The sequence below is a fragment of the Phoxinus phoxinus genome (assembly GCF_949152265.1).
Source record: "Phoxinus phoxinus genome assembly, chromosome: 25".
Lineage (NCBI taxonomy): Eukaryota > Metazoa > Chordata > Actinopteri > Cypriniformes > Leuciscidae > Phoxinus > Phoxinus phoxinus.
This window is the reverse complement of record NC_136900.1, coordinates 13,672,189-13,696,939: the sequence shown is the minus strand read 5'-3', so window position 1 is coordinate 13,696,939 and position 24,751 is coordinate 13,672,189. Positions and strand designations below refer to the sequence as shown.

Genomic DNA, 24,751 nt, shown 5'->3' with positions numbered 1-24,751 from the left:
ACATAAACTAATTTAAATGAATACAAAAAATCTACTTCAAAATATGAATAAATACTATAATAGTATATCAATAAAACTAAAACAGTACTGGTTCACTTCCAATTTAACATGTTAAATTGATGTTTTTTTGCAACTTAGGTAATAAATACCTTTAGAACCTGAAAAAAAGTGTAAATCATTTAATGATTTATTTCTACATTTCTAGCTTTATTTCATTGGTTGCTGTGAGAGCGCTGTGTGTATATGTGTGTATGTGTGTGTTGGCAGGGGCAGTGCTAAGCTGTAGTGATAGCATTGCTGAGAATATAATGAGGTCAGTGGGATTTGTGGGGTAGTGACGCTCTTAATATAGCACATGCATACCTATGCACGTTTTTATGAACGCAAACTTATGTAGGCGCCATCAATGGGCAGGCACAAGTATATAAACTCACATATGTGCTTACACACACATTTCCTAACATGTATGTGCAGGTCATATGGATGCAGAGTGTGCATCCACAACATGTGTGAGGGTTTGAAATGGATAGAGTGATAAAAAAATAAATAGGCAAACTGGCTTAGTTCCAATTTTGCCTCCAGAACTCTTGGCATAATGCGGAAATCTCTGATTCTCTGTAACCCTCGTTTTTCTCCTGGTTTCTCTTCCTGGACCCTATCTCGATCTCCTTTTTCTTCTGCTGACCTACGTCTAAACAACCTGAACTAGACTGGTGATTCCTATCCAGGGGCGTACAGCGTACTCCACTGGGTTCTTGGAAAGATTTTGATTTAGCTTTAGCTTTTTTACCTTAAAGAAACGACACTTAAAGTGATAGTTCACCTAGAAAGGAAAAATGATGTACTCATCCTCATGTCGTTCCAAACTGGTATTACTTTATTTCTTCTGTGGAACACAATTTAGACTGTGCTAGTCGCTGTTTTCCGTGCAATTACAATGAATGGGGAACGCAAAAGCCATAAAAGTATTGAAGTTCCCCTATTATGCTTTTTTCCGAATATTACCTTTCATACAGCTGTATGTGAATGTAAACGGCAAAGTTGTAAAGTCGAAAGTGCACTGTAAATAAAGTTATTGTCTCCCATAAAGAAAGAATCGACACTGAAATGCCTAAAGTCATCAGGATTTCCAGTCTCCCTTCCGTGACCTGCAAACGTAACGCGGTAACACATTTGCATAATGCCCGCCAATGGTCTTCATTGGCTGCCCGCGAACAACGTCTACTTTGACCAGCCCTCAAACACCGTAGCCGGTTCGTCTTGTGTACGTGTCGAGAAGGCGCTGTTTTGTGCTCCGCTAAAGCAAATTCTCTTTGTTAACACTTCCTAACGATGAGGATGTTAAGTCAGTGGTTAAAAACTATAACCTTTTGTTGTGTTCATTTTTCTGACGATTGCTTCTCAAATCTCTGTGAGGTCTAAATTACAAAACGCCTATTCATTAAAGATGGGACAGTACCCACTTTATTTAGACCAACTTGCAGAATCACAAGCTGTAAGTATGATTAATTATTGATGTATATATTTTCTACCGCTGTTATATTGAGTAGGTCTCCGGTTAACTGAGGGCCCAATATTACCTAAAATTGTGTCCAATAATGTAAAATGCCTGTTTTTCGTGCTACTTTGAATAATGATAAAGTATGGCGCAAGATTTGTTTTACAAACTTTAATGTTACATCAGCCATTCACCTTAGTGCTCGGCTAACGTATGCGCTGTTATTGATACAGTTAATGATACATTTCCCGCATGTACGCCTCAATAAATATATACATCGGTTTGTTGATGGACATACACTTGTTAATGCTGATGGTGAGGAATTACAGGTGCAACAGTTCATAATGTACCTCAAACTGAGTAGTGCATCACTGAGAAACGTTCTCCTCAAGTTGTCCTTGCGATAGAGGTTTGGGTTGAATAACTAGTTCTTCCAATGTTTCATCATCAAACTCGCACTCGGATTGATATGGTAAAATTTACGCTATCGTTAATGTCTTTACAGTGTGAATAATCACTGACTTTTAGGAAGCCTCTGGAGCTGAAGTTCAGTTATGGTAATGGGCGTTTCGTTTCTGACTTGCACTGTAAATGGTAGACCAATCACAACAAACTGGTTCATCTGACCAATCAGAGCAGAGCAGGGTCTCAGAAAAGAGGGATTTAGAGAGACTGAATCTTCTGACGAGTCAGTTGCTAATGCAACTCTGTAAGATTTTCCATGTTTGTTTATCTAAAAACGACATTTTATTTCAGCTTTATATAATTTAAGAAAATGATTTTGATTAGTTTTAGTCTCAGTTAACAGTAACAGCACTGTTTTGGAATTAATTACAGTAATTTTTTTCTTTCTCCCCTTTTAAAGGAAATTCAGTATAATGTCAGCTGGAACACATTTTCGTTTTAGTTTCAGTGAAGGAGCGTTTGTTCTGATGCGACTGTGGTGCTAAGACAACAAAGGTTGGAAAACACTGCTCGTCTAGACAACATAAACAAAGAGACATAGCAGAGGTGCTTGCATTTTTCAATTAGCATACAATATTAAACCAAACTGTATACGGTACACACACACACACACACACACGCGCACACACACGCACACACACACACACACACGCCTTAACAGTATCAGGCAATTTATAACTATGACATTCCACATGTCCATGTTATTGATTGTGCCACTGTTGCTCTGCATCAATAAAGACATCAGTCAGTCTGCTGATACACCCAGAATCTACATGACTCTCATTAAGTGAATCCAGACTTATGTATTCTCTCTCCACGCTGACACCGACACAAATCATTCACGTTTCCTTAGCAACCACACCACATAGCGGCACCAGCAAGCCCTATTTAACAGGTCCCAAGCTAACCGCTAGAAATATGGCCTTCGTTTGGATGCTGTGTAAAGAAAGCGAGAGGATACATGTTGTAGAATTATACACTAATGTCAACGAGGGCGTGCTAATGCTAAGGGACACGCTATGCACTTTAAGACTCCAATTCAAGAAGAGTTTGGTTACTTTGTCCATGTTTGTTAGCTCTAAAGCCATATCTTTGCTAGCGTACTCTAATATGAGTTGACAAAATTAGCTTTTAGCACAAATACTCATTTCATGTTTACATTATTTTTCTACCAGGAAAATGGGACGAAAATATTCATGACTTATTCTGTCCAATCAAATGCTTTCTAAATTGAGAACGACCCTACCACTTAAGCTCAACATATATTTTAGTTTAGCCTAGCATACGTGCAGTGCGCAAAGCATATTTAATGACATAAATATCATCATCAGTATAGTACATGCATACTCGCAAATAAACCTTAATTTTTTTTAATGCATTTATTTGTTGGTCCATAATGTGGCAACACTGGCCCGACTGTTGTTTCACAGTCGAAAACATTTTCCATAATTTGTAACTTTTGGCTTTTTACCACCTGCAACCAGGTACATAGGTTCATGGCTGTGATGTAACTAAAGCTTATAATGGCTACTTGTTTTTGAAGAGTGCTTCAGGATGTCCTGGCCAAACTTTCAAAAATTTTTTGCTACATCATGACCATGAACCCAAGTACTTGGTAGTCGGTTGGTATTAAGGGGGGAGGACATACTTATTATAAAGCATCTGATTGGACAACAATCTATGTAGTGCAAAATGAGTCATCAACATTTTTGGTCTATTCGGAAAATGTATGTGTGCTATTAGGAGTACTTTAGCATATGATTGCACAAACATTTGTGTAGTGCCAACAGTGCTTTTTTTAAATGCATTTAGGAGCCAGTTTATTAAAATCATGAAGTTGGGGGCAAATTAAAAGCATTATTTTCACCCCAAAATAAGGATATTGCTTTGGTTTGCTTTGAGAATGTATGTTAGCATTAGGTTGGTCAAGTGCTTTTTGAGGACAAGCAGCAAGCAAAGATATTCAACGTGAAACCCTGCGTCTTACCTTGAGAGCGCAATCTCTGCCTTCTGCTTCGCAATGTCAGCGGCCTTGTCTGCCGCTTCGACCGCTCTGTCTACTTTCTCGCGGATCTTGCTGGCACGTAGCGGGATGAGGTTCTTGCGTTTGCCACTGACAAGCATGTTCTGTTTGTATTTGCCTTCCTCTTTGGTGCCGTCGGGAAATGTGGTGCATCCATAGCCGTGCCTCTTGTTGCCCAACCACTCGCCCTGATACTGCAGTCCGTCCGAACGCCGGCTCACCCCACAGCCCGTCCTCTTGTCGTTTTTCCATTCGCCGCCATAACTCTCGGTGGTAGTGGCGTCTACGTCGTCCTCTCCCACCGGCAGCTCGCCGTCCCCTTCCCCAAGGCTGATGGTTGAGTTGATGTCGGATGCAGCGGAGCTCACCGTACTCATTCCGGCCTCACTGCGAAAGGAACTCTGCTTGCTCCGCTGGCTGGCTAATGAGCTCTTGGATTCGGATTTTCGCAGCTTGAGGCCACTCAAGAGTGAGCGACGAAACAGGCCCTTCTTTTTGTTCTTCAACAGCTCTGCCTCACTGTGGGCCGTCAGAACAAAGCCTCCACGGGACACGGCCGGGCTGCCCGCTGCTAGGACGCCGCCACCCCCCACGCCAGCCACAGGCGCCCGATCGCCCGTCAGCAGGGCTGTGCCATTGCTGTGCTCGGAGCGTAGAGAGTTTATGGAGGTACGCAGAGGTGAACGGATGACGGCCGCCATGCCGTACGGAACGCTCTGCCGTACGCCATATCCATGCCGCATGCCGCCCACCCATTGGCCCTGGTATGTACCTGCACGAAAAGACAGTAGGTAAGAGACAACTGTACACAATAAATCAACAATTTAATTCAGAATGCAGCTGTCTGTTGCAGGATTTTGCAAAACTGCAGTAGATGTAAAACTCAGGGTTCCCTGCTGAGTCTGCTGCCCTTGGGTTCCTCCAGTTTGGAGAGTTGCCTCATGTTTTCAGCTCTGGTAGTCTTCACAATTGCCCTGTGACTATGCTGAGAAAAGCATTGTATAAAGAAAATCGTCTGAATAGGCTACCTTTTAGCAGCGGTGGTAACAGCGCCGAATTCTGGTCAAAGAAGTCTGTCTTCTCAATTGGTTTTGGGTAACTTGAAAAAGCTCCTAAACAGCTAGTTGCACAATGGTTTCACGCATTTGTCAAATACAACCATTCAACCCTGTTACCCTATTATATTCTAAATATTTTTATTTATTTTTATGTTTTATATATTATATATTTATTATCTTTATGCTACAACATTACAAAATAGTACTCATTATTTATTGCCATATACCGTACTTAGACATGTCCCAAATTATCATCAGCATTTTCACCTCCACTGACTGTTTGTTTATATCTTATTCATGGAAAGTTTAAAAAATATGCCTGTCGTAACTTAAATTGCTGATGACAATGGAAGGTGACCTTATGTGATATCAGTTTGTACTGACAAACAGGTGCTTTGCGTTTCAGTCCTTTTGAACATGTGAATGTCATTGAGAACCAAAGACAGTGAAGACAACAATTTAGCTGCAGGCACTGCCCTTTTACCTGCCATTTCACCAGGTACATGTTCCTGAGTCAACATCTTTGTTTATCCTGGAACAACATTCCAATCAACCAATCAGATATGAGGAACAAGCTCACACTTTATGTCAAGTTTAGGCTTACAACCATCAGTGTTATTCACATTTTCTCTGATTTTAGGGATAAGTTATGGGCAGGGTTAGGTTTAGGGGTAAGGGATATGGTTAGGACTACATTTTCAGACAGGAATGTTGTTCCACATCTCACATCTCTGTAATATCTTTGTGCCTTTTGAGTAACTCAATACAGTTGGGAGAGGATTACAGTGCGTGTTACTCCAGGCACAAACAGTAATAATTCTCGTGAGCTCAATAAAATGCTTCTCTCATTGCTTTTGTGCCACGCAATGAGGCAGAGTAACAACTTAATGAAAAAAGAATGAAATGTAGCAGGGCAGTGCGTAAAAATAACTTGTAAAAGGTGCCTGATACTTCAATATAGCAACCGCATGTTTAAATGGAGTGCAAGCATTGTATAGCACCTGAAGAGTTAGACCAATAAGTTAATCAGATCGTCAGATTTTTGAGAATGTGGACTGTAAATGCTTCTGCTCTTAATGCATATTATACTGTACTTATATAAAGAAATACAATTGTCTCATTTCATCTAGGGCTCCGATGCACACCATGATTACAGTTGTGATCACTTGTACCATCATCAGCATGACCAACCTCATCAATGGCAAGCACAGGAAGTGACATAATGGTGACAAAACAGTGGAAGAGTGTTTTTGGCAGCCATGATCTCTAGACCTGGCTCTATTACTTCATTTATTGTGATGGTTCCCCCAGAGGACCAAGTGTTCATCTCATCGATCTTAATCTCCATGAGGTATCACAATGTCCATCTATTTAGCCGCCAGCAGTGTTATTTATTGGTGAATGTGCCAACAAAATAATGGAATGTCACGTTCTGTAAAATTTCCTTTATGGCGCTGGCAGCCTGATCATTCTGTCAGGAGTCTTGAAGGATGACCATCTTGCCACCTTCATTAAGTGACATGGGTAACCAATAACACTTAAGTTCTCGCATGTGATAAGAACAGTGCTGATGGGCCTCAATCTGAAAATGTTGTCACTGGAAGAAGAAAAAGAGTTTTAATCCCTATAGTTGTTGTTTCAGTACTAGAGCTGGAAGTCAATATATATTTATTTATCTATTTATTTTTGGATGCCTAGTCATGTTACAAGTAGTTCAAATGTAAAAAAAACAACAATGCATCTTTAGATTTCTGCATTTCAGGCATGATTAATTGTGATGATAAATTGACAGCCCTACTCATTACGGTTTCTAAAATAACTGATTTGTAATTTGTTGTTACCCATGTCACTTTAAGCTAGCAAAATCAATAAATGAAGTAAATAGACATTGCTTAAAATATGAGACTGAGATGAGCTCTGTAATCTTTTTTTGTCTCTCAAAGTTTTCTGATCTCACACTTAGAACCAAGTCCAGTTACAGAGTTGCTCTCTCCGTGGTGCTGAAATCTGGGATAACACACTTTCACACAGATATGTTTAAAGGGAAAGTTCACCGCAAAATCAAAATTGTCATCATTTACCTTAAAATGTAAGAGAATATGGACTGGAGCTGTCAAGCTCAAAAAGTGCAAAAAAAGTGGTTTGTACAACTTATCAATTATTATATTCAAAAAGTGTTTAAAATGTATTTAAAAACAGTTTTCATATTAAAAATTTTTTTTTCATATTTTGTTCTCCACAGAATAAAGTTGTGGGATTTTTGAACAATGCAATGGTGAGTAAATGATCTTAATGAATGAACTATCCCTTTAATAGTTTGCACTCAACTAGCATTGATCTTTTATACTGGAACGTGTATATTCATGATCCACCTGATCTGTCCTGTACTTTTTTGCGCTCTATGAGATCACCTCTGATGTAACCACTATCCCTACATGCTGATGATTCATCCTGGCCAACATTCTAGAACATGCTGGCACTATTACTGTGGCAGTCACACACACACACACACACACACACACAGCTCACTGTGCTACTTCCGTTATCTCACCATCTCTCCCACCTCTTATCCGTTCTCACCCTTTTTTTTTCTTCTCTCCCATCCCTTTTGTCTTTACATTATCATCTTTCTCATCCTGTTAGCTACATGCATACACATTCAGCCATACGAACGCCCCCATTCCCTCTGCCTGTATTGATCTCTGTGGGTTGGCATGTCAGCGAGGGCTGCTGGATGGCTCAATGGGGCTGGAGCTGTGCTTGGTGGATTTTCCCAGCCCCCCACTTCAATATAGATACTTTCCTGGCTCACAAACAGCTCTGCATCCATCTATCTATCTATCTATCTATCTATCTATCTATCTATCTATCTATCTATCTATCTATCTATCTATCTATCTATCTATCTATCTATCTATCTATCTATCTATATTTGAAGAATAATTCTTGCAGGCAAATAGTGTGTATGAAAGAGCGAAAGCAAGTACTGCACTTGAAGTGAGAACAGGAAACTGACACACTGTCACAGGCCTGTAGCTGTTGTCATTCTGATGCTGCATTCAGCGGAGTGGCCAACATCTTGCTGATGCTTTCTTCATATTGTCGGGCAGCAGCTGCGTGCTGTGTGATATGTAGATCAAACACAGACCTAAAGTGATGGGATTAGCTCAGAAAGTTCCCACACACGCCGACACATAGAAAGAGAGGAGGCATCAGTTCACACCTCCCATACAATCACAGGGTAGTTCTTTCGCACAAACGCACACACACCCACACTTCCATTCATTATCTACTGCACATTTTTGCGCGCTTCAGATTTAACCGTAACAGCTAAAATAAAGCTTAAAATGTCTTCATCATACCAACATTATTGTAACTTCTACAAGCCACAAATGAATAAATCTCATCTCTGTTCTCATTTTTCACAATTATAGATCTCTACAGACCTGTATAGCAAACGAATTTTGTGGATAATCAGTTACATCATTAGCATCCGTAAAACAAAAGCAAATCTAATAGATAGTTCAATGGATTATAGACGAGAGAGAATTTTTGATTATGATGCATTGGCAGGCCTTCCAGAATAAAGGCAGCCTGAGAGTGATGTAAAACTGCTGACGTCCGTAGTGCTCTGATTGATGGGCACAGCGTTAGCACAGACACGAAACTAAGCATCCGACTCGGAGTCTGGCGGTCTGAGGACGAGATACGCCCACCGGCTGAAATGGTTTTGTACATTACGTCTTCCCGATTGAGGTATGTGAAGGGGAAACTTGTCCTTGATTAGCCTTTGAACTGCTCTGCGTTCCTTGAAGGCCTCGGGCATATTCCCAAGGCCCAGTGACTGAAATTAAGATGCAATCTTCACCGTTTTTAACAGGATGTACAAGAAGAGCAAAAGATTAGTGACACTTTACATTAGATGATATTTATGGACTCTGTATTGTTAATTTAACTAAGTATATTCCAGTGCGTTTACAAGCAGCTTCACGAAATAATGAAACATTTAGTAGGCTACATGTTTGTTAGTATTCAGTTCTTACATTAATTTTCATAATTTGCATACTCTTTACGCAGATGTTTATATTAAAAGATAAGACTTAATCATTTAGTGTAATTATCATGTTCAAGATTTTAAATACGATTATTTTTTAATATTGTGTTGATTATAACTGATTTTGTTTTGCAGCCTTTTATGGTATTTAAGTCACAAATATGGATCTCAACATAACCACTGCAACCATTCAAAGGATAGTGGTAATCTTACAATACCTGGAGGATTTTTTTTCCAAATAAGTGGACAGCTTCACTGTTCAAGACAAACCAGAGAGTCATTCAAGGATGCAACACACAATATAGAGAACCAAGGGTATGTAAACTTTGGATTGGATAACTTGTGTAAATTCCGTTATTGTTTTGTCTTTGAAAATGTCAAATTTCATCTGCAGAAGTGCAAAATGTGTCAACATACTGTTTGCTAGCACTCTTCTCTTGAACTGATCCATAACTGAATTTTTTCCATTTTGAAACAGGAACAAAAAAATTCAAGTATTTGGACATTTGTTACTCAAATGTAGTTCTTTCGATTTCACACTTTGACGTTCAGAAAATTTTATTGTCGGTTAAAACTAATTCTAAAGGGTCCCTTATGTACGTTTTCCCAGTGAGGTCAGGCAGGGGAGTGAAAGTGAGATCTCTAGTGGTACAAACACACGCAATCCTCCAGTCCTTTGATAATTCTGCAGGTAGTCATAGGAACTTCTCATTAAAAGAGGCGGCTAAAGAGGTGTTAGAAGTAAACAGCATGACAGGTGGGCCTAATGAAGAGAATTTGTTAGATAATCGGTGTGCTCTTCTGTTGTATTACTATGATATCGTGGGAAAGCTTCTCTCAGGGAGAGCGAGATAGAGGGAGAACAGTCACGACACTGGCGCGCTGCTGGCGCTCTCCATGGTTCTGAAGATAAGAGTGGGTGTATAGCCTGCCTGGTTCAGTTGAGTTTATATCCTCCTGAGATTCAGCAATTCATTTTTGTTCACTGTAGTGGACATAAGTTGTTTGCTAATATCTCTTAGACCATATATATCACAGTTTGAAGTGTTTCATGTATATCATGAACATGACATCCTGGGCTTTTCTTTCATATTTAATATTGTAATGATATGATATAATATAATTTTGTAAAGCTATTTTTTATGTAATATAGCTCTATTTTTATAGGGTCAAAAACATCAGGGGAAAATACAATCCAAAATGCAATTAATAAACTGAAATTGATAAACTAACCATAGTTCATATAGAAATGAAACAGGATCATCACATTTTAAAAAGTGAAGTGAAAATGATTCCCATATCATTTGTTTTTGCCGTTTAAGGCCGCACGTTTGATCAAACTTTGGTATTTCAACTGTACATCTGGCATTTTCGCACAAATGTATCTGTCACTTGTTAGGAAATATAATCTAAATGACAAAACCTGTGTTTGTTTGTTTGCTGGGTCTCAGGAGTTTAAGATGTTCAGATATCCAATACAACGTGTATTCTTTCCATGAGGTAGATGTCAGATCTCTTGCTTTGTGAGATCTAACAAGTCTGTTTGAACAAACCAAGTGTGAATATGCAATATAGAGAGCGGGAGCTCTCCGAGGATGCAGACGTTAGTATTAATCAGAGGAACATCTAATTGAATCACTGCACAGCTGTGAAAACAGCAATACAAATGAAAATGCAGTAGCAAAAGAAGAAAATGTTGTCTACGATCTGTCATTAGCTTGCTGACTTACTGTATGGGACGATTATGCAAACAACAGTAGCCTTGTATGAGCATGGGACATCCCACATGGGTCACGTGGTTATGTGATTAGTGGTCTGGTATTGGCTTTCTATGAGTCCTGCAACCCACATGTCAAAACTAATTCGCTTGCGTTTCTGCCGGAGGCCTATGAGATGCATTGTGCAACAGCGCGGGACACACAGAACGGAAACGGTTAATGCGGAAAGATCAAAGACGCGGAAACATCACAGGACAGATTTAATCACGCGCCTTCCCCCGGGTTGAATTTATAATCGTTTCTTTAACAATGCTCGCTGTTCTGTTTCGAGGTTGAATACTTCATGTTTTTTCCTTTTCATGTGTCGTGATCAGGGACGTGTCTGTCTAAAGAAATGATGGCGTTGTGGCTCACTTGGCCTAAATATCTCGTATACAATACTAATTAGAATTCATACAAGGAAAAGGCAGACTCCCGCAAAGCAGGCAGAATGTCTGTTTTTGATCGGCTCTTCCATGAATTATTAATCTCTTGTCTTTTTCACAAAGTCAGCAATTGCAGAGTAATTGTTGCATGCGTGTGGTTGCGGGCCAGACTCTCGCAGAGTACACATCTGTCGGCCATGCTCATCTCTAGTGGCCTTAAATCCAGGACAGTGCACTTCTTAGAATGAAACGGGTGCTTGTATCCATAGATGGACTAAAGAGATCTCTTATCCGTAACCTACTCGAAGATAAACCATCCATTGGGCATTTATCATTGCTTTGGAAATAAAAGGTGCTTCACATGGCAGGCCAAACGCGACTTTACCCTGATGCAAACCACACACTTTTATAGCATTGACAATCTTATATAAACAATGCCATAAAAGTGTTGTTTATTCAGGCAATGTGTTCTGTATATGGGGCAATGGTATTGCGACAACGCTCCACAATACAAAATAAAGCTACACTTAAAACCAAATCTCTCTAAGCCTACATAGACTAGCAGGTTGTTATCCGTTTAAGGGGATTTCAGTTTGACTTTTTTTCCCCCTCAATGTTATGTGATGTATTTGAGAAGTGGAATCGTCCCCATTTTAGGATTATGAACAATATAAAATAATAATAATCCTGAATGTATTTGAACCACATGACTGATATGTATGCTTCCTTTTGTTGTCAAGCCAGCTCTAACTATTTCTATTTGCTTTTGAGCAATGCAGAATGGCGCTTTTCAGAGGCCAAATTGATCAGCATTTGAGTTTTAGACATGCAAAAGTGCTGGGAATTGCTGTACATAAGCCACATAGTGGACATGATGACACTGTTGGCCTCAAGCAACACAGAGTTCCACATCGATGTATGTAAGTACTTTACTCCCTGACTTCTAAATAATCATTAGTGGAGTTACATCAGAAACTGAAATCAGAGCAGCCATAAAAGCAAAAATCATCCATATCCTGTACAATGCCATTCTCTGTAGACAAGTAATCCCTAAGGGGCCGACTGAGGGGTAAAACATGACAAGACATGTTATCGAATCAAAGATTAATGCATGTGATGTAACGTTAATAGTAATGAAATATCACATATTCACAGCAAGCCAAATGTCAGTTTACATTTATAGCAAAGACGTGTTTATAATATTGCATACTATGAGAGTCTCTTCTTCTGCAGAAGAAGCTAATGGAAACTAACTTGCCCTCTTCAAACCTGTCCTCTTTAGTGTGATGGTGGAATTCAGGTCATAATGTGAACAGATGCTTTCATGTGTGGCAGCTGTAGTGTACTCAGACAGCACTGTGAGCTGATAATGCCACTGTAACCTCTTTGTGGCCCTATTAGCCTCAATTCTTGTATTGTCTCTCCCTTCTTTGGCTCATTTTCTTTCTTTCTTTTTCTTATCAATCTCTGTCTTCTCTGACTGATTGCTGTGGTTGTGATTAAGTGGTCCAGATTACTACCAAAGTAAGTAAACGCCATTAGCGAGTCAGCCAGCCAATCAGAGTTGCGAGCACTGAGTCTCCAGTGACACGCTGACCTGCTGCCAGAGTCTGTGTGTGTTTCCACAGCAACTTGGTGTAAAAGACTCACAGGCAACACTTCCATAATGCAAAGAAAATGAAACAAAGAGAGAGAGGTTATGCTGCTCTGAAAATAGATAGACTGTTGATACAAGTATATGCCTCATTCACCAGAATTGACACTTTCTTCAACTTAAAACAGCCAAAGGGGTGTTGATTTTACTTTTCACACTCACTGAAACGATATCTTCAGAGAGTGAGGATGCATATTTGGATATGTTTCTCCACATCTATACATTCAGCTACCTTTAGATCAATGAGACAAAAATCTATATACGAGTATGTCACACTCCTACTCCACCTATTTACTTAAAGGGACAGTTCACCCAAAATTGAAAAGGATTTTATTATTTACTCACTCTCATGTGAAAGCCCAATGTTATGCAAAAACATTTCAAACAATCTTCAAAAAGTATATTGTTGTGTCTTCTACAGAAGAAATAAAGTATTACAGGTTTGGAATAAAATGAGGGCGAGTAAAGACAGAATTTAAATTTTTGGTTGAACTATCCCTTTAATAGTTGGTATTACAATGTTACCTACATATTATGTATTAATATTGCACCTTTACTGACAAAGTCACTAAGGGTGATACAATGGGAGATTTATTTTACAAAAAGGCACAGAACTGAGAGTTCAGTTCACGTGACTCTGCACAGGTATGCTTTTATATTCAACAACTGTGATTCTTCTTGAATAATAAAAAAATACTTTCTCTAGGCCAGTTAAAGGTAAGCTCTTGCATGAGTGTTTTGTCATATGCTACCGTGGTGGTTTTGGTTGTTTCAAGTAAATGAGCCTATTGTTTCTTATCTGGCCATCATCTTGACTTTTGTTTTGAAAATTTTAGTTTGTACTGTCTTCAGAACAGTAAAACGGAAACCTTGTTCCAGCTCAAATAGGGTGTTCTGGTATATTGTCAAGGGCTTTTACAAGACTTGTAGGTTGACTGGAAGCTCTCGTTCTTCCTCTCTCTCTTCCTCTCTCTCTAGATGTCCAATTGTCCTTAATTTGAGCCTCCAAATTGATCTCCTCAGCAGCTTGTGGGGGATGGAGGAATTTGCTTGTCCAGATGATGAGTAGAGGAAGAATAAAAAAAATCTGACTACAAGTAAAAAGGTGTTGAGTGGTGCAAAAATGGAAATTACAAGGTATTCTAGAAATCTCTCTCTCTGCTGTAATAGTTTTTGTGTTATCCATTAAAGGGACAGTTCACGCAAAAATACCATCAACATTTATCCACCCTCATGTTGTTCAAAACCGGTATGACTTTCTTCAGTTGAATACACAAGAAAATACTTTGAAGAACACTGGGGTCCAACGTTAGGGTGTTCCACAGAAAAAAATCATGTGGGTTGGTAATGACAAGAGGGATTCAATTTGGAGTGAACTATCCCTTGTGCAGAGATGTCACTATTTTGTGGTGTCATTTTTGGAAGAACTTTAACTCAAACTCTTTACCAAAACAATTTCATAAGACTCTTACCTCCATCAGAGTATGTTTCCGTTCCGTATCCATCCTGTAGGCCGTTGTTCCATGTACCCTCGTACTTGCCGCTGGTTCCTGTGCTTTCCCGCACACCGTAGCGTCCCTTAAATCCATGTGTCCATTCACCCTTATAAACCCACTTGCCCTTGTTTTCAACACCAATGCCATGGCGCTTACCTTGCGCCCATGTCCCCTGATAGGTGTTCCCACTGGGCCATGTATAGATGCCCACCACCTCAAAGCCGTGGCTCCAGGAGCCTGCATACTCGCCTTGGCCCTTGGGTCCTGTGCAGATGCCATGGCCATGGGCCTTTCCCTCTTCCCACCCTCCACAGTATGATCCCCCATCATCAAAGTTGAACCTGCCCCCAGTGGACATGCATGAAATAGGTTTTGGCAAATACCCCAAATCTCAAAAAGAAAAGAAAAAGATGTAAGACCCAAACAAAATCAGACTTGGAAACAGGGCAAGGGTGTGGGTGGAAAGCTGGGGAATGAAAAAACCTGTAAACTCTCCCTTGATTGGCCTTTAAAAAACAATGCAAAAAGTTAAAAGAAAGAAAGAGGTGCCCTCCTGGGCAGTAGTCCCCTCCTGTCAAACTAGGCAGGAGCAGCTTGAGTCCTCTCAGACCATCCTCTTCCAGGAGTGGAGCTTTTTATTCACAAGTTGCTTTCCTGTAGTTGCTTCTTAGAGATGAAAGTGGGCCCACGCCAGCCATGCGCCTTGTTCTACCGTTACCAGCGCAGCAACAATTCTTTCGGTTCTGGTGCTCTGGCCCCCTCCTCGTTCCTGCCTCCACAGAGGGCACCTGTGCCAGCACACACCTACCCTCACTCCCGCTCTCCCTCTCTGGGGCTTTGAGCTGTTTCACTTCCCCTCCCAGTCGCTGAGACCACCAGGCTCCACCTAGAAACCTGTGAGAACTCAGAGTGACGGCCGATAGATGAAGCAAGCAGGTAGCATTTACAAACGCATCCTCTCTACCAGGAGCTCACTTACTGTTGTACCAAATCCACCCGACATGCTGATGCCACACAGGGAGACTGAGTGCAAGAGAAACAAGAAAAAAAAAGCGATGGATTTTGCAAGCTTCAGCCTCTGTCTTCTAGCAGCAATGCAGTCTCTATCCACACACAATCGCATGCATATATATGCACGCTCTCGCCAGCACTGGATGAGTGCACAGCTTGATCGTAAACAAACTGATGTGATTAATTCCTTATCTGGGCACTGTTTCGTCGTTGTCTCTGCTTTCCTCTCTGCTCTCTCTTCAGGTCTGTATAAAAATCCTGTGCTCCGGTTTGCTTGCAGGTGGGAAAACCAGATTCATTGTTCCTGATTTACCTTCTTCTGTTCTTCCTTGACTCAATCACGTTGTTGGACTGATTTTCATGTGACGCTGATGGTCTTTTACTCCGTCGTCATCTTATTCCCCCATATGATGTCTCTCTCTCTCTCTTACACTGGTGTCTCTCAAATCTGCTCATTAGAGGTGGACTGTTCCAACGCAGCCAACTCCCCCTCCCCCTTGCACATGCTCTCTCTCCCTCGCTCTCCCTTCATTTAAAGAGACATGTACTGCGTTAATACTCACCGCTCTCTTTCTCTCTCTCTCTCTCTCTCTCTCTCTCTATCCACCTCAGGGAGCAAAGATTGCTTTTCCTAATTGCCCGGCTTAGTCCTTCCCCTACCCTCCCACTAAATCTCCATTGCTTTGCCCTCATAGAATAATTAGAGCATTTGTCAGTTAATGATATGGCTTGAGATGGTGCATTAAATCTCTTTGTTGCAGGTGAGATCATATCAAATCTGCTCTGTTGACCTTGGCTCTTGATCATCCTGACTCTTCTTCTCTGGATTCCATGGTATCTGTAAGGCACAAGGATCTCTTTTACTGTGGCGACTTATGATTCATACTGTAGACAAAATAGGTTATAATTGAAGACATATCACTGAGATTACTGGGAACACAATGCATTACAGTATTTCCTTCTTAAACAACTTTTCCTTAGACGTATCTTGTAATGAAAAAAGCCCATGAGGATTCATGAGGGTACATGGAGACGTACCTGTACTTTAAAATACAGCATGTAAAATTCTTTATATACACGAAAACAAGGGACTTGATTTATGTATGTTATCATATAATTAGTTTGAAATTGCAATTGTGTGTAACAGTCTGTTTGTAAAGAGGAGGAGGGATATTTATCCTCTCAATTATAGGGGATCAGCTCTGACGGAGCTGGGTAAAAATACTCTGACATGCTGTTTTGGCTCAGCAGGTAGGCTACTGAGAACCAAAGTTTCATGCAGTAAACAGGTCACCTATAGTTTGAATAAAGAAGATTCATGTATTTGACTCATTACACTACATGTTTTTGACTGAGCAATGTTAACTCATTGCTTTTGGTGGTTTAGCTTATCAAGCTATTTTAGTGATAGCCTGCTGTTGGCTTGATTAGTATTAGAGTAGGAGAGGGGGATTTTATGAAGTGGGATCAGCAGGCATAGTGTGGGAGTATGTGTGTGTGTAAAAAATAGAGATGGCAGGGGAAGTGCGAACATTCTTCTCAGATTGATGGATTTTGCAAGGTTGTTCTTACAAACAACTACACCCTTTCTTGAAAAACCTACAAGAAATACATTTTTTGACAGTTAGACGTCAAAAGCCAAATAATATGTTAACCATTAAAAATATATATTTTTGACCAAAAAACAAAGATGCATATGAATTATAATTCATTACCTGTAATTGCATTGGTGTTATCCTGTTCTGATCCACAAATCTTACATTTTGAAAAAGTAATTGTGTATAGTTTCTGCTTCACCATGGAGGATTTGATGCAGACACGCTATGGTTGAGGCCTGAGGAGCATTACCATGAGTTTAAGCCCAGAGACACAACATCACTCAGACTTGTTAGCAAAACAGGCCGTGATGACTCACGCACCCCTGCAGCACAACTGGAAAAAAAAATCAAGGCTGTTATTGAAAATTTGGAGAGTTATTAAATTAGCTTTCCTTACTTGTTTAACCACGGGGCAGCAATAGCAGAAACAGGGACATTTGCTAACTCAGGTTTTTTTGGAGGGTTTGTAATCAGCATTTTAAATCAACTCAAATACTTGAGTACATTATATAGGGCAATGATTAAAATCGGAATTGTTGTTAAATGTGATTCTACATACATCGGACACATATCTTTGGCATCCCTTTCACTTGCCAATGGGATGGAATGTCTCTTTGCTTTTCCTGCTGATTACCGTAATTATCTTGATAAATAGTGCACCTCTATTTTCGTCGCGGCTAGTTTGACCTTGTGTAGTTTTGGAGCAAATTGATGTCTGATGAATTGATCCACAAACTACCACTGAAAATTATACCTTGACACACACACAAAAATTACACCATTATTTGACAAGTTTATGTATAACTTTGAATTCATTAAAAGTTACGTCATGCATGATCATGACCAATCCTTGTTTTTGTGATCATCTGTCTGTCACCTTTGCTTGAGCACAGAAAAAGCTTTCAAATTACAGTCACAAAGTGAGAGCCAACTGCTCCCTCTAGTGTTCACTTATGATCCGCAACAGTTTAATTTGGCAGCACTGTACATTTATTAGGTTATACTAAAGTTTACTCATCCTCTACATTTGTATTTGATTATAAAAAATTACCAGTAGGGTCTTCTCAAATATCAGTGGTTCTAAATTAGATGTCATAAATTAAAAATGAACAACCGTTTTTACAGCATGTTAATGTTCATTTATAAATATACTATTATTATTCATTGTTAATTTTTGGTCATATTGTAACATACAAATGAATGTAAAAAATGAACGTGTACCAAGATTAAAAATAATTGTTGTGAAAGTATTTTTCATAGTTTATAATACCGAATGCATTAAATAATGGCAAAAGGAAACAAAGCTTTTCGTGAATCCATAAAAGCTCACCAAATCGAGAATTTGTTACTGTGGACATTCTTTGAAACTTAAATTGCTACTCACTCTGCTCAACTAATATGCTAAAATATAAAGAGTATGTATATTTGTATGAATAGTATGAATATCTCTGAGGAGTAAAACAATTGCTACAAACGTTTTAGATCCAATGAAAATGGCTGAGGGGACCAAAAAAAAAAAAAAATTTGTATGCTGTATTTAAAAAGTTAATAAACCGATTAATAAACAGTGACACTATGTTTACAGTTTATTCATGCATGCACTGAATCTTTTTGGAGAAGTAAAACTATAACACGATACAAACATTTTATTTATGTCAATTTTATTTATGTCGATAAAACAGAATATTTATCTGCAATCCATTAAAAACTAGTCTGAAATGCATCATATCGTTTGCCAACGATGAAGATCTTTAAAATCAACAACTTCATGTGCAATTTATGAATGACTTGGGTAATTTTGAGATTCAATTCAATAAGTGTGGCATGTTATTGTCTTTTTTTAGATGTTTTGTCTTGACAGTATGTGTCCTCTATCTGGTTAATTGTTTTAGCGTAAATGTAGAAAATGTTTGTCAAAGCTTGAAGTGCAATTTGCTTTTCCCCCTCTGAAACTACTTTTTGAGTAGCTTGTCCAAAACGATCCCAAGTTTTATGAGACTAGCCATATTAACTTCACTTGTAAGAAATTTTGGCTTTTATGTTGTTTCTCCTCAAAATTGAAATGCAAAAATATAATTAAAAATAAACAACAAGGCACTAGGGAAAATAAAATAGTAACCGTTGTAGGTTGTATACAAAGAAAAATAGGACAGAGTGGAAAGTACAGTAGTCAACATTTGAATTGGATAAAAACCTTTTCTCAAAGTTATACCGTTCTTGTCTGAGGAGGACAACTTTGATTAGTTTTGTTTTAGTTTTTTAAATACTACTGTTTTTAAGAAAGTAGGCCTATAGAATCCACTAGATTGGGTGAGGATATTATGACTTGGTCCTTGATGGAGCCCTGGGACAACTGGCGCCATCTTCGGGAAAGTTGACATCATTAAATGACAAAACCAGAGATTTCCTATATGCCTATAGTGGCTATCCAAAGGCATACTTCAGAAAAGGGGTTTTCCTGTACAGGAATAATTCATAGTATTTTAATAAATTTACCTTATGTCTAAAATTCGGTTAAGAATGTATGTTAAGTGAATGTACCCTATCTCTTTAAATAATACAATATTTTACTGTCCACATCAAATATGACTGCAGGCGCTTGAGAGATTTAAGAGAATGGCGTTTTGACCAATCACGGCGCAGAATGTGATGACTGACAAGCTGCTCATCCAATAACAATCAGCAGTGGGCAGGGTTTGCGTGAAGTTTGGGATAGTGAACTACACTCAGTTTTCCTTACTCGACTTCAAGACAGGATAATGATAGGTAACGAAACCGTAGATTAATTTAATTCACTCGCGTCGAGTGAAGTGCAAACAAAAGCAGCGGGTAAAGTGTCACGTTAAAAAAAAATGTAACGAACGCTACTCATCGTCCGAGGAAGGAATATACGGACCAGTCAAGTTAAAATTGGGGAGTTTTCCACACAAAATGTTTATTGCCCGAAGACGGGTCCTTTGCGCGTGCAGAGCAATGCCGATAAGTTCATGTGGACGAATCGTTCTAACGGATACTGTAAAATCTGAAAGAAATGTGCTTGTTTTATAATGTGTCCTGGAGACTATTGAATAACTGGCTGACGTGGGGATCACGTAGGGGGGCTTGCCGAAAAAGGAGAGACACGGGCGGGCAGAGGGGCTGCGCCGCCGCGCGTCTGGATTACAGTAAACACAATTTGTTTCTTTAACAACTTGATATGGCTTTGACGAGATAATGCAATCGCTGGCATATAAAACACGAAGGAAACCATGTAGCATGTATTGTTGTAGGGGTTCTGAGACGCTCAGACTGACCACTGCCTATAACTTCATGGATGTTTACGTCAGTGAATGATTTGGAAGTTTGTAAAGTTCGTAAAGGCCATCGACCACTGCTGTATGAACTTTGTTTTTAATATCTGATGCATTTTATAAGTGCTGTCTAAGATGGTTGAGAACAGATGCTTTGTTCAGAGAGAGGAGGTTTACCGCTGGTTCTCCGTGTTGAGTTCGGCGCAGAGGGCTGAGTTCTTCTGCGGCCTTTTGGACCTATGCGTTCCCATTGAGCTTCGCTTCCTCGGTTCTTGTTTGGAAGACCTAGCCCGAAAAGACTACCACTCTCTGAGGGATGCAGAAATCAAAGCTAACAACCCGGCTGACCTCGCCAACCTGGCCAACATCACGGATGTGGTCGTGAGGAGCAAACTGCTCGTCTCACTCGCGCTCCTCAGCTCGGACAACCGCGTAGCGGCCGGAGTTTTGTTTCGCACCCTCACTCACATCGACACCATCATTAATAACTACGGACTTCAGCTTAACGATGGCCAGACGGGAGAGCAATTTTTGCTCCTCTTCACCATGGCTTCGAACCATCCCGCCTTTAGTTTTCATCAAAAGCAGGTGCTGAGGCAAGAGTTGACACAAATCCAGAAGATCCTACAGGTGACAGTTGGTGAGGCGTCGTCGACGTCACATGGGGGCGAGGCTTGTGCTGCTGCTCTCCCAAACGTGAGCGTGACCCCGACCTTCTCTTCCTCCTTCATCACTTCATCCACCTTCAACTCCTGCCAGGCCGGATGTCCGTGCTGCAAGGTGGGAAACATTTAGAGTCTGCATGTAATGGAATTCGCCCTGCATATTCTCGAAAATGCGTTTTATTGATCTTTATCTTATTGTGAACCATTCATCCCTGCACATCCGTTTCATTTTAGTTAAAAAAAAAAAAAAAAAGGAAAGAAAGAAAGAAAAGTTAATCAAAATGTCATGACTGCATCTTCCAGCGAAAACGACAGACTTCTGTCTGGTGATGTATGGAGGACCTCTCCAATCATTTAGTCCGCTTAAACCCTGTTCATCTGCCTTCACTTTTGTGTACAAAGCCCCACATTTTTTAATCAACAACCAATGCATAAAACCAATTCCCTGCCCTGCATTTTTCTTTTTCGATACTTTATTACACTCGGATCATTGTATGTCACGATACGAAAGAAAAGATCTGCACTACTTCCTTTTTACTGAGACTTCCAAACCTGTGTAACTGACTTTAATCCATATAACACAAAAATAGATATTTTGCTGAATGTCAAGAAAATGAGTGGGTCACATGGTTGACTAATTGGTTGAAATACTTTTTAGATTGGTAATAATCAATTATATAGGCATATACTATATAAAGATTCTGTATAACTGCAGAAGACTTCGAATATTGCTTTAGTTGAATAGACTATTTATTTTTATGGTCAATACCACCTTTTTTTTAAATAAAAATATCCACACACTTTCCTCAATGCAAATCAATGGGTGTGCAAAATGAATCTTTATTGTTTTCAGTAAATCAAAGAAAGTCATACGATGATGATTATGAACCAGATGAATGTCACTAAATAGTGACACAAATTATATTTTTAGATGAACTATCCCTTTAAGGTGTTAAACGAGTTTATGAATGTATGCTAAATAATGTTAGTGTGGTTAATTTAGCCTATAACTAATGCCTTATAGGACAGACATTTATATCCAAAGCAACATGAACTGTCCCCTTTGAGCAACCTGGGGTTAAGTGTCTCAGTTCAACGATGCTGATGGTTCATAAAACCCCTTTTGGTGTTTGAACCCGCAACCTTTGCTTACTAGCCTCAACTTTTAAGCACTAGGCCATACACCCCAAGATATACAGATCAGACCTGATTTATTCTACAGTATCTATGGGGAACACCAAGAGCAACAATAATGAACTGGGGTCATCTGGCAAAGACAAACAATTCAGCCATGAGATCTCACACAACTCCCAACCAATGAGTGTTTACTGTTTAAATCGGTTCCATCCTCTCACGGGGGTTCCACGTGCAGGAGTCTCAATGAAGCAATGCCTTTACGATGACGTAAGACTCACACTTACACTTTCTTTAACCCAGTGTGTAATGTAATATTGCAAATGTATAATTATGTTGTAACTCAAAAATGTTAGCTTGGTGAGTCAACAAACAGGCTTTGAAAATTGACAGACGCAGCAAAACCCTTTCATTATAGAATATGATATTATACAGCAGTTCCAGAATAAATAGATGTAAAAATGACATTAAATGTGCTGACACGATGCAGTTCTGAAGAATATTGCATAGCATCTGCTATGGATTTTTATTTATTTTTGCTCTTAGCTGGTGTTATTAAAACCACACCAGGTCCGTCTGTCTTTATGGCATCTTGTTGTCTTCATGTCGTCTTGTTCTTGATATGTCTAAGCAGAGATTGAAATGCCTCCACAGCACCGTCTGTATGAGACTGAGACTGAAAGAAAGAACCACACCACTTTTTTGTATTTTGTAATGAGATTCGCCTTATGGACTTGTACTCAATAAACTTCTTGGTTGTCTTTGCAATTTGGTCTGGAACATTGCAAAGACAACTAGATAACAACTTTATATTTGTGGGAAGCAAGCCATTCTTCAATATTCTCCTGTACTCCGAAGCAAATTAAATAACTTTTCACAGTGAAGTAGCTCACCAATACCAGCAGATAAAAGGGCTCCTCACGCAATGACGCTCTTCCTCCATGCTTCACTGTGCTAGAGATGCATTTATTATTATATTTCTAAGCAGATTTTTAAAGACACCGCTCTGGAGCATCACTATGCAACTCATGTTTCATTGTGATTTATCACTCCACACACAACTTCCCATACTCTGCCAAAGACTTCAGTCTGTCTTTGATGTCTTTCTGAATCAGCAATGGCTTTTTAAGTTTTTGCATTTGTTAAAAGCTAATTCCTGACCAATAATTTGTGGTTAAGACTAATAAAAGCTTAGTGTTTTGCCATTTTGGGCTTGGCCCAATTTATTTATTTTTGCCCAGGAGTGTATATACACTAACACTATCACTCAACAGTTTGGAATAATTCATATTTTATAATGTTTATGAAATAAGTCACTTAAGGCCTATACACACCAACATCGGGCCGTTTTTGAGCGTTGTTTGGCTTAGTTTCTTCTGTATGTTCCGCACCATTGGCTTTAGTCGAACACCATTGGGTCTATTTTGGGCCGATTCTGCAAGTTTAATCGGCATCAGGCCATCGCTAAGAGAGAGAACTCTGATTGGCTGTTCAGCTTATCGAACGAGTCAGTGCACGAGAATAAAAGCGAAAATGATGAAAGCGAGCAAAGAAGTCATGAAAGCACAGACAGAAGGCTGTTCAAATTTTGCATCATCTTACCTGAGCATTCGAATACACAAATATTTTCTTAATAACATGAGCTGGCTATAATGAAGAAACTAAGTGATCAGAATGACTGATATTCCGGTAATGGTAAGCAAGAACTGCTTTGTTTTCGGTTTGTATATCTGCAGTCCTATTTTAGGTTTCCCTTTTTGAATGACGAAAAATAGACTATTGATACCTGCTGATAGACAGATATTTCCTTACACGCAGGAGCAGAACACACGTGCTAGTTGACAGTCGCCTGTAGTCCTTTTGGTGTGTTCAAGCGTAGCATTTTGGCCGAGACGCAGCCAATGAGAGGCGAGGTGTGTCCTGTGCTTTATGCTCACCAGGGCTGTATTGTATATGACCAAATAATACAGTAAAGTATGCAAATAAGGGCTGTGAAACGTTTAATCGCGATTAATCACATCCAAAATAAAAGTTTGTGTTTACATAATAAATGTGTGTGTATTGTGTATCATTAAATACACACACGTGCATGTATATATTTAAGAAAAATGTGTTATTTATATATAAAATATTTATATATAATATAAATTATATATAGCTAAATCTATATACAGTATTCACATGCAAATATTTCTTAAATATATAGCATGTGTGTGTATTTATATATATATATATGTAATAATTATACACAGTACACACACACATTTATTATGTAAACACAAACTTTTATCTTCGATGTGATTAATCCCGATTAATCGATTAACAGCCCTAATTCAAAAAATAAAATAAAAAATCTATTTGAATACATTTTAAAGGGTAATTTACTGTTGTGATGGCAAAGCTGAATTTTACTGACTGTATTTTCAGTCCACTGTCACATAATCCTTCAGAAATCAGTCGGTGTTTTTTGTTTTTATTGTGATTTCGTGATTAAAATAAAACTTTTTGGTTATGTGTTATTGGTTTCTATACTTACAGTACTACAGTGAAGGATCAATGTGCGGTCAAAACGGTAAAAATACATGTTGACAAAATGTGATAAAACTCTTCCTAATGTATGTTGAGTCTTTTATTGTGTGATGCAGTGTTGTCAGATCTAAAT

General features: G+C 39.2%; 2 protein-coding genes across 3 annotated transcripts in view; one reads left to right on the top strand and one right to left on the bottom strand.

The window, feature by feature from the left end:
- jph3b (junctophilin 3b) overlaps window positions 1-15,907 on the bottom strand; it is a 30,986-nt gene extending 15,079 nt beyond the window's left edge. For both annotated transcript variants that reach the window (XR_013796505.1, XM_079603661.1), the window contains exons 1-2: window positions 14,368-15,907; window positions 3,951-4,758 (exon numbers count right to left, since the gene is read on the bottom strand). Coding sequence is in view for 1 of the 2 variants with exons in the window: in XM_079603661.1 (XP_079459787.1) it covers window positions 3,951-4,758; window positions 14,368-14,749 (1,190 nt within the window). In the remaining variant the exon portion in view is untranslated. The remainder of the gene's footprint in view (window positions 1-3,950; window positions 4,759-14,367) is intronic.
- A 3,815-nt stretch (window positions 15,908-19,722) lies between these two features.
- The window catches only part of zcchc14 (zinc finger, CCHC domain containing 14), a 36,182-nt gene continuing 31,153 nt past the window's right edge, over window positions 19,723-24,751 (top strand). The window contains exon 1 of the mRNA XM_079603550.1: window positions 19,723-21,070. Within this exon, the coding sequence (XP_079459676.1) occupies window positions 20,426-21,070 (645 nt within the window). The 5' untranslated portion in view covers window positions 19,723-20,425. The remainder of the gene's footprint in view (window positions 21,071-24,751) is intronic.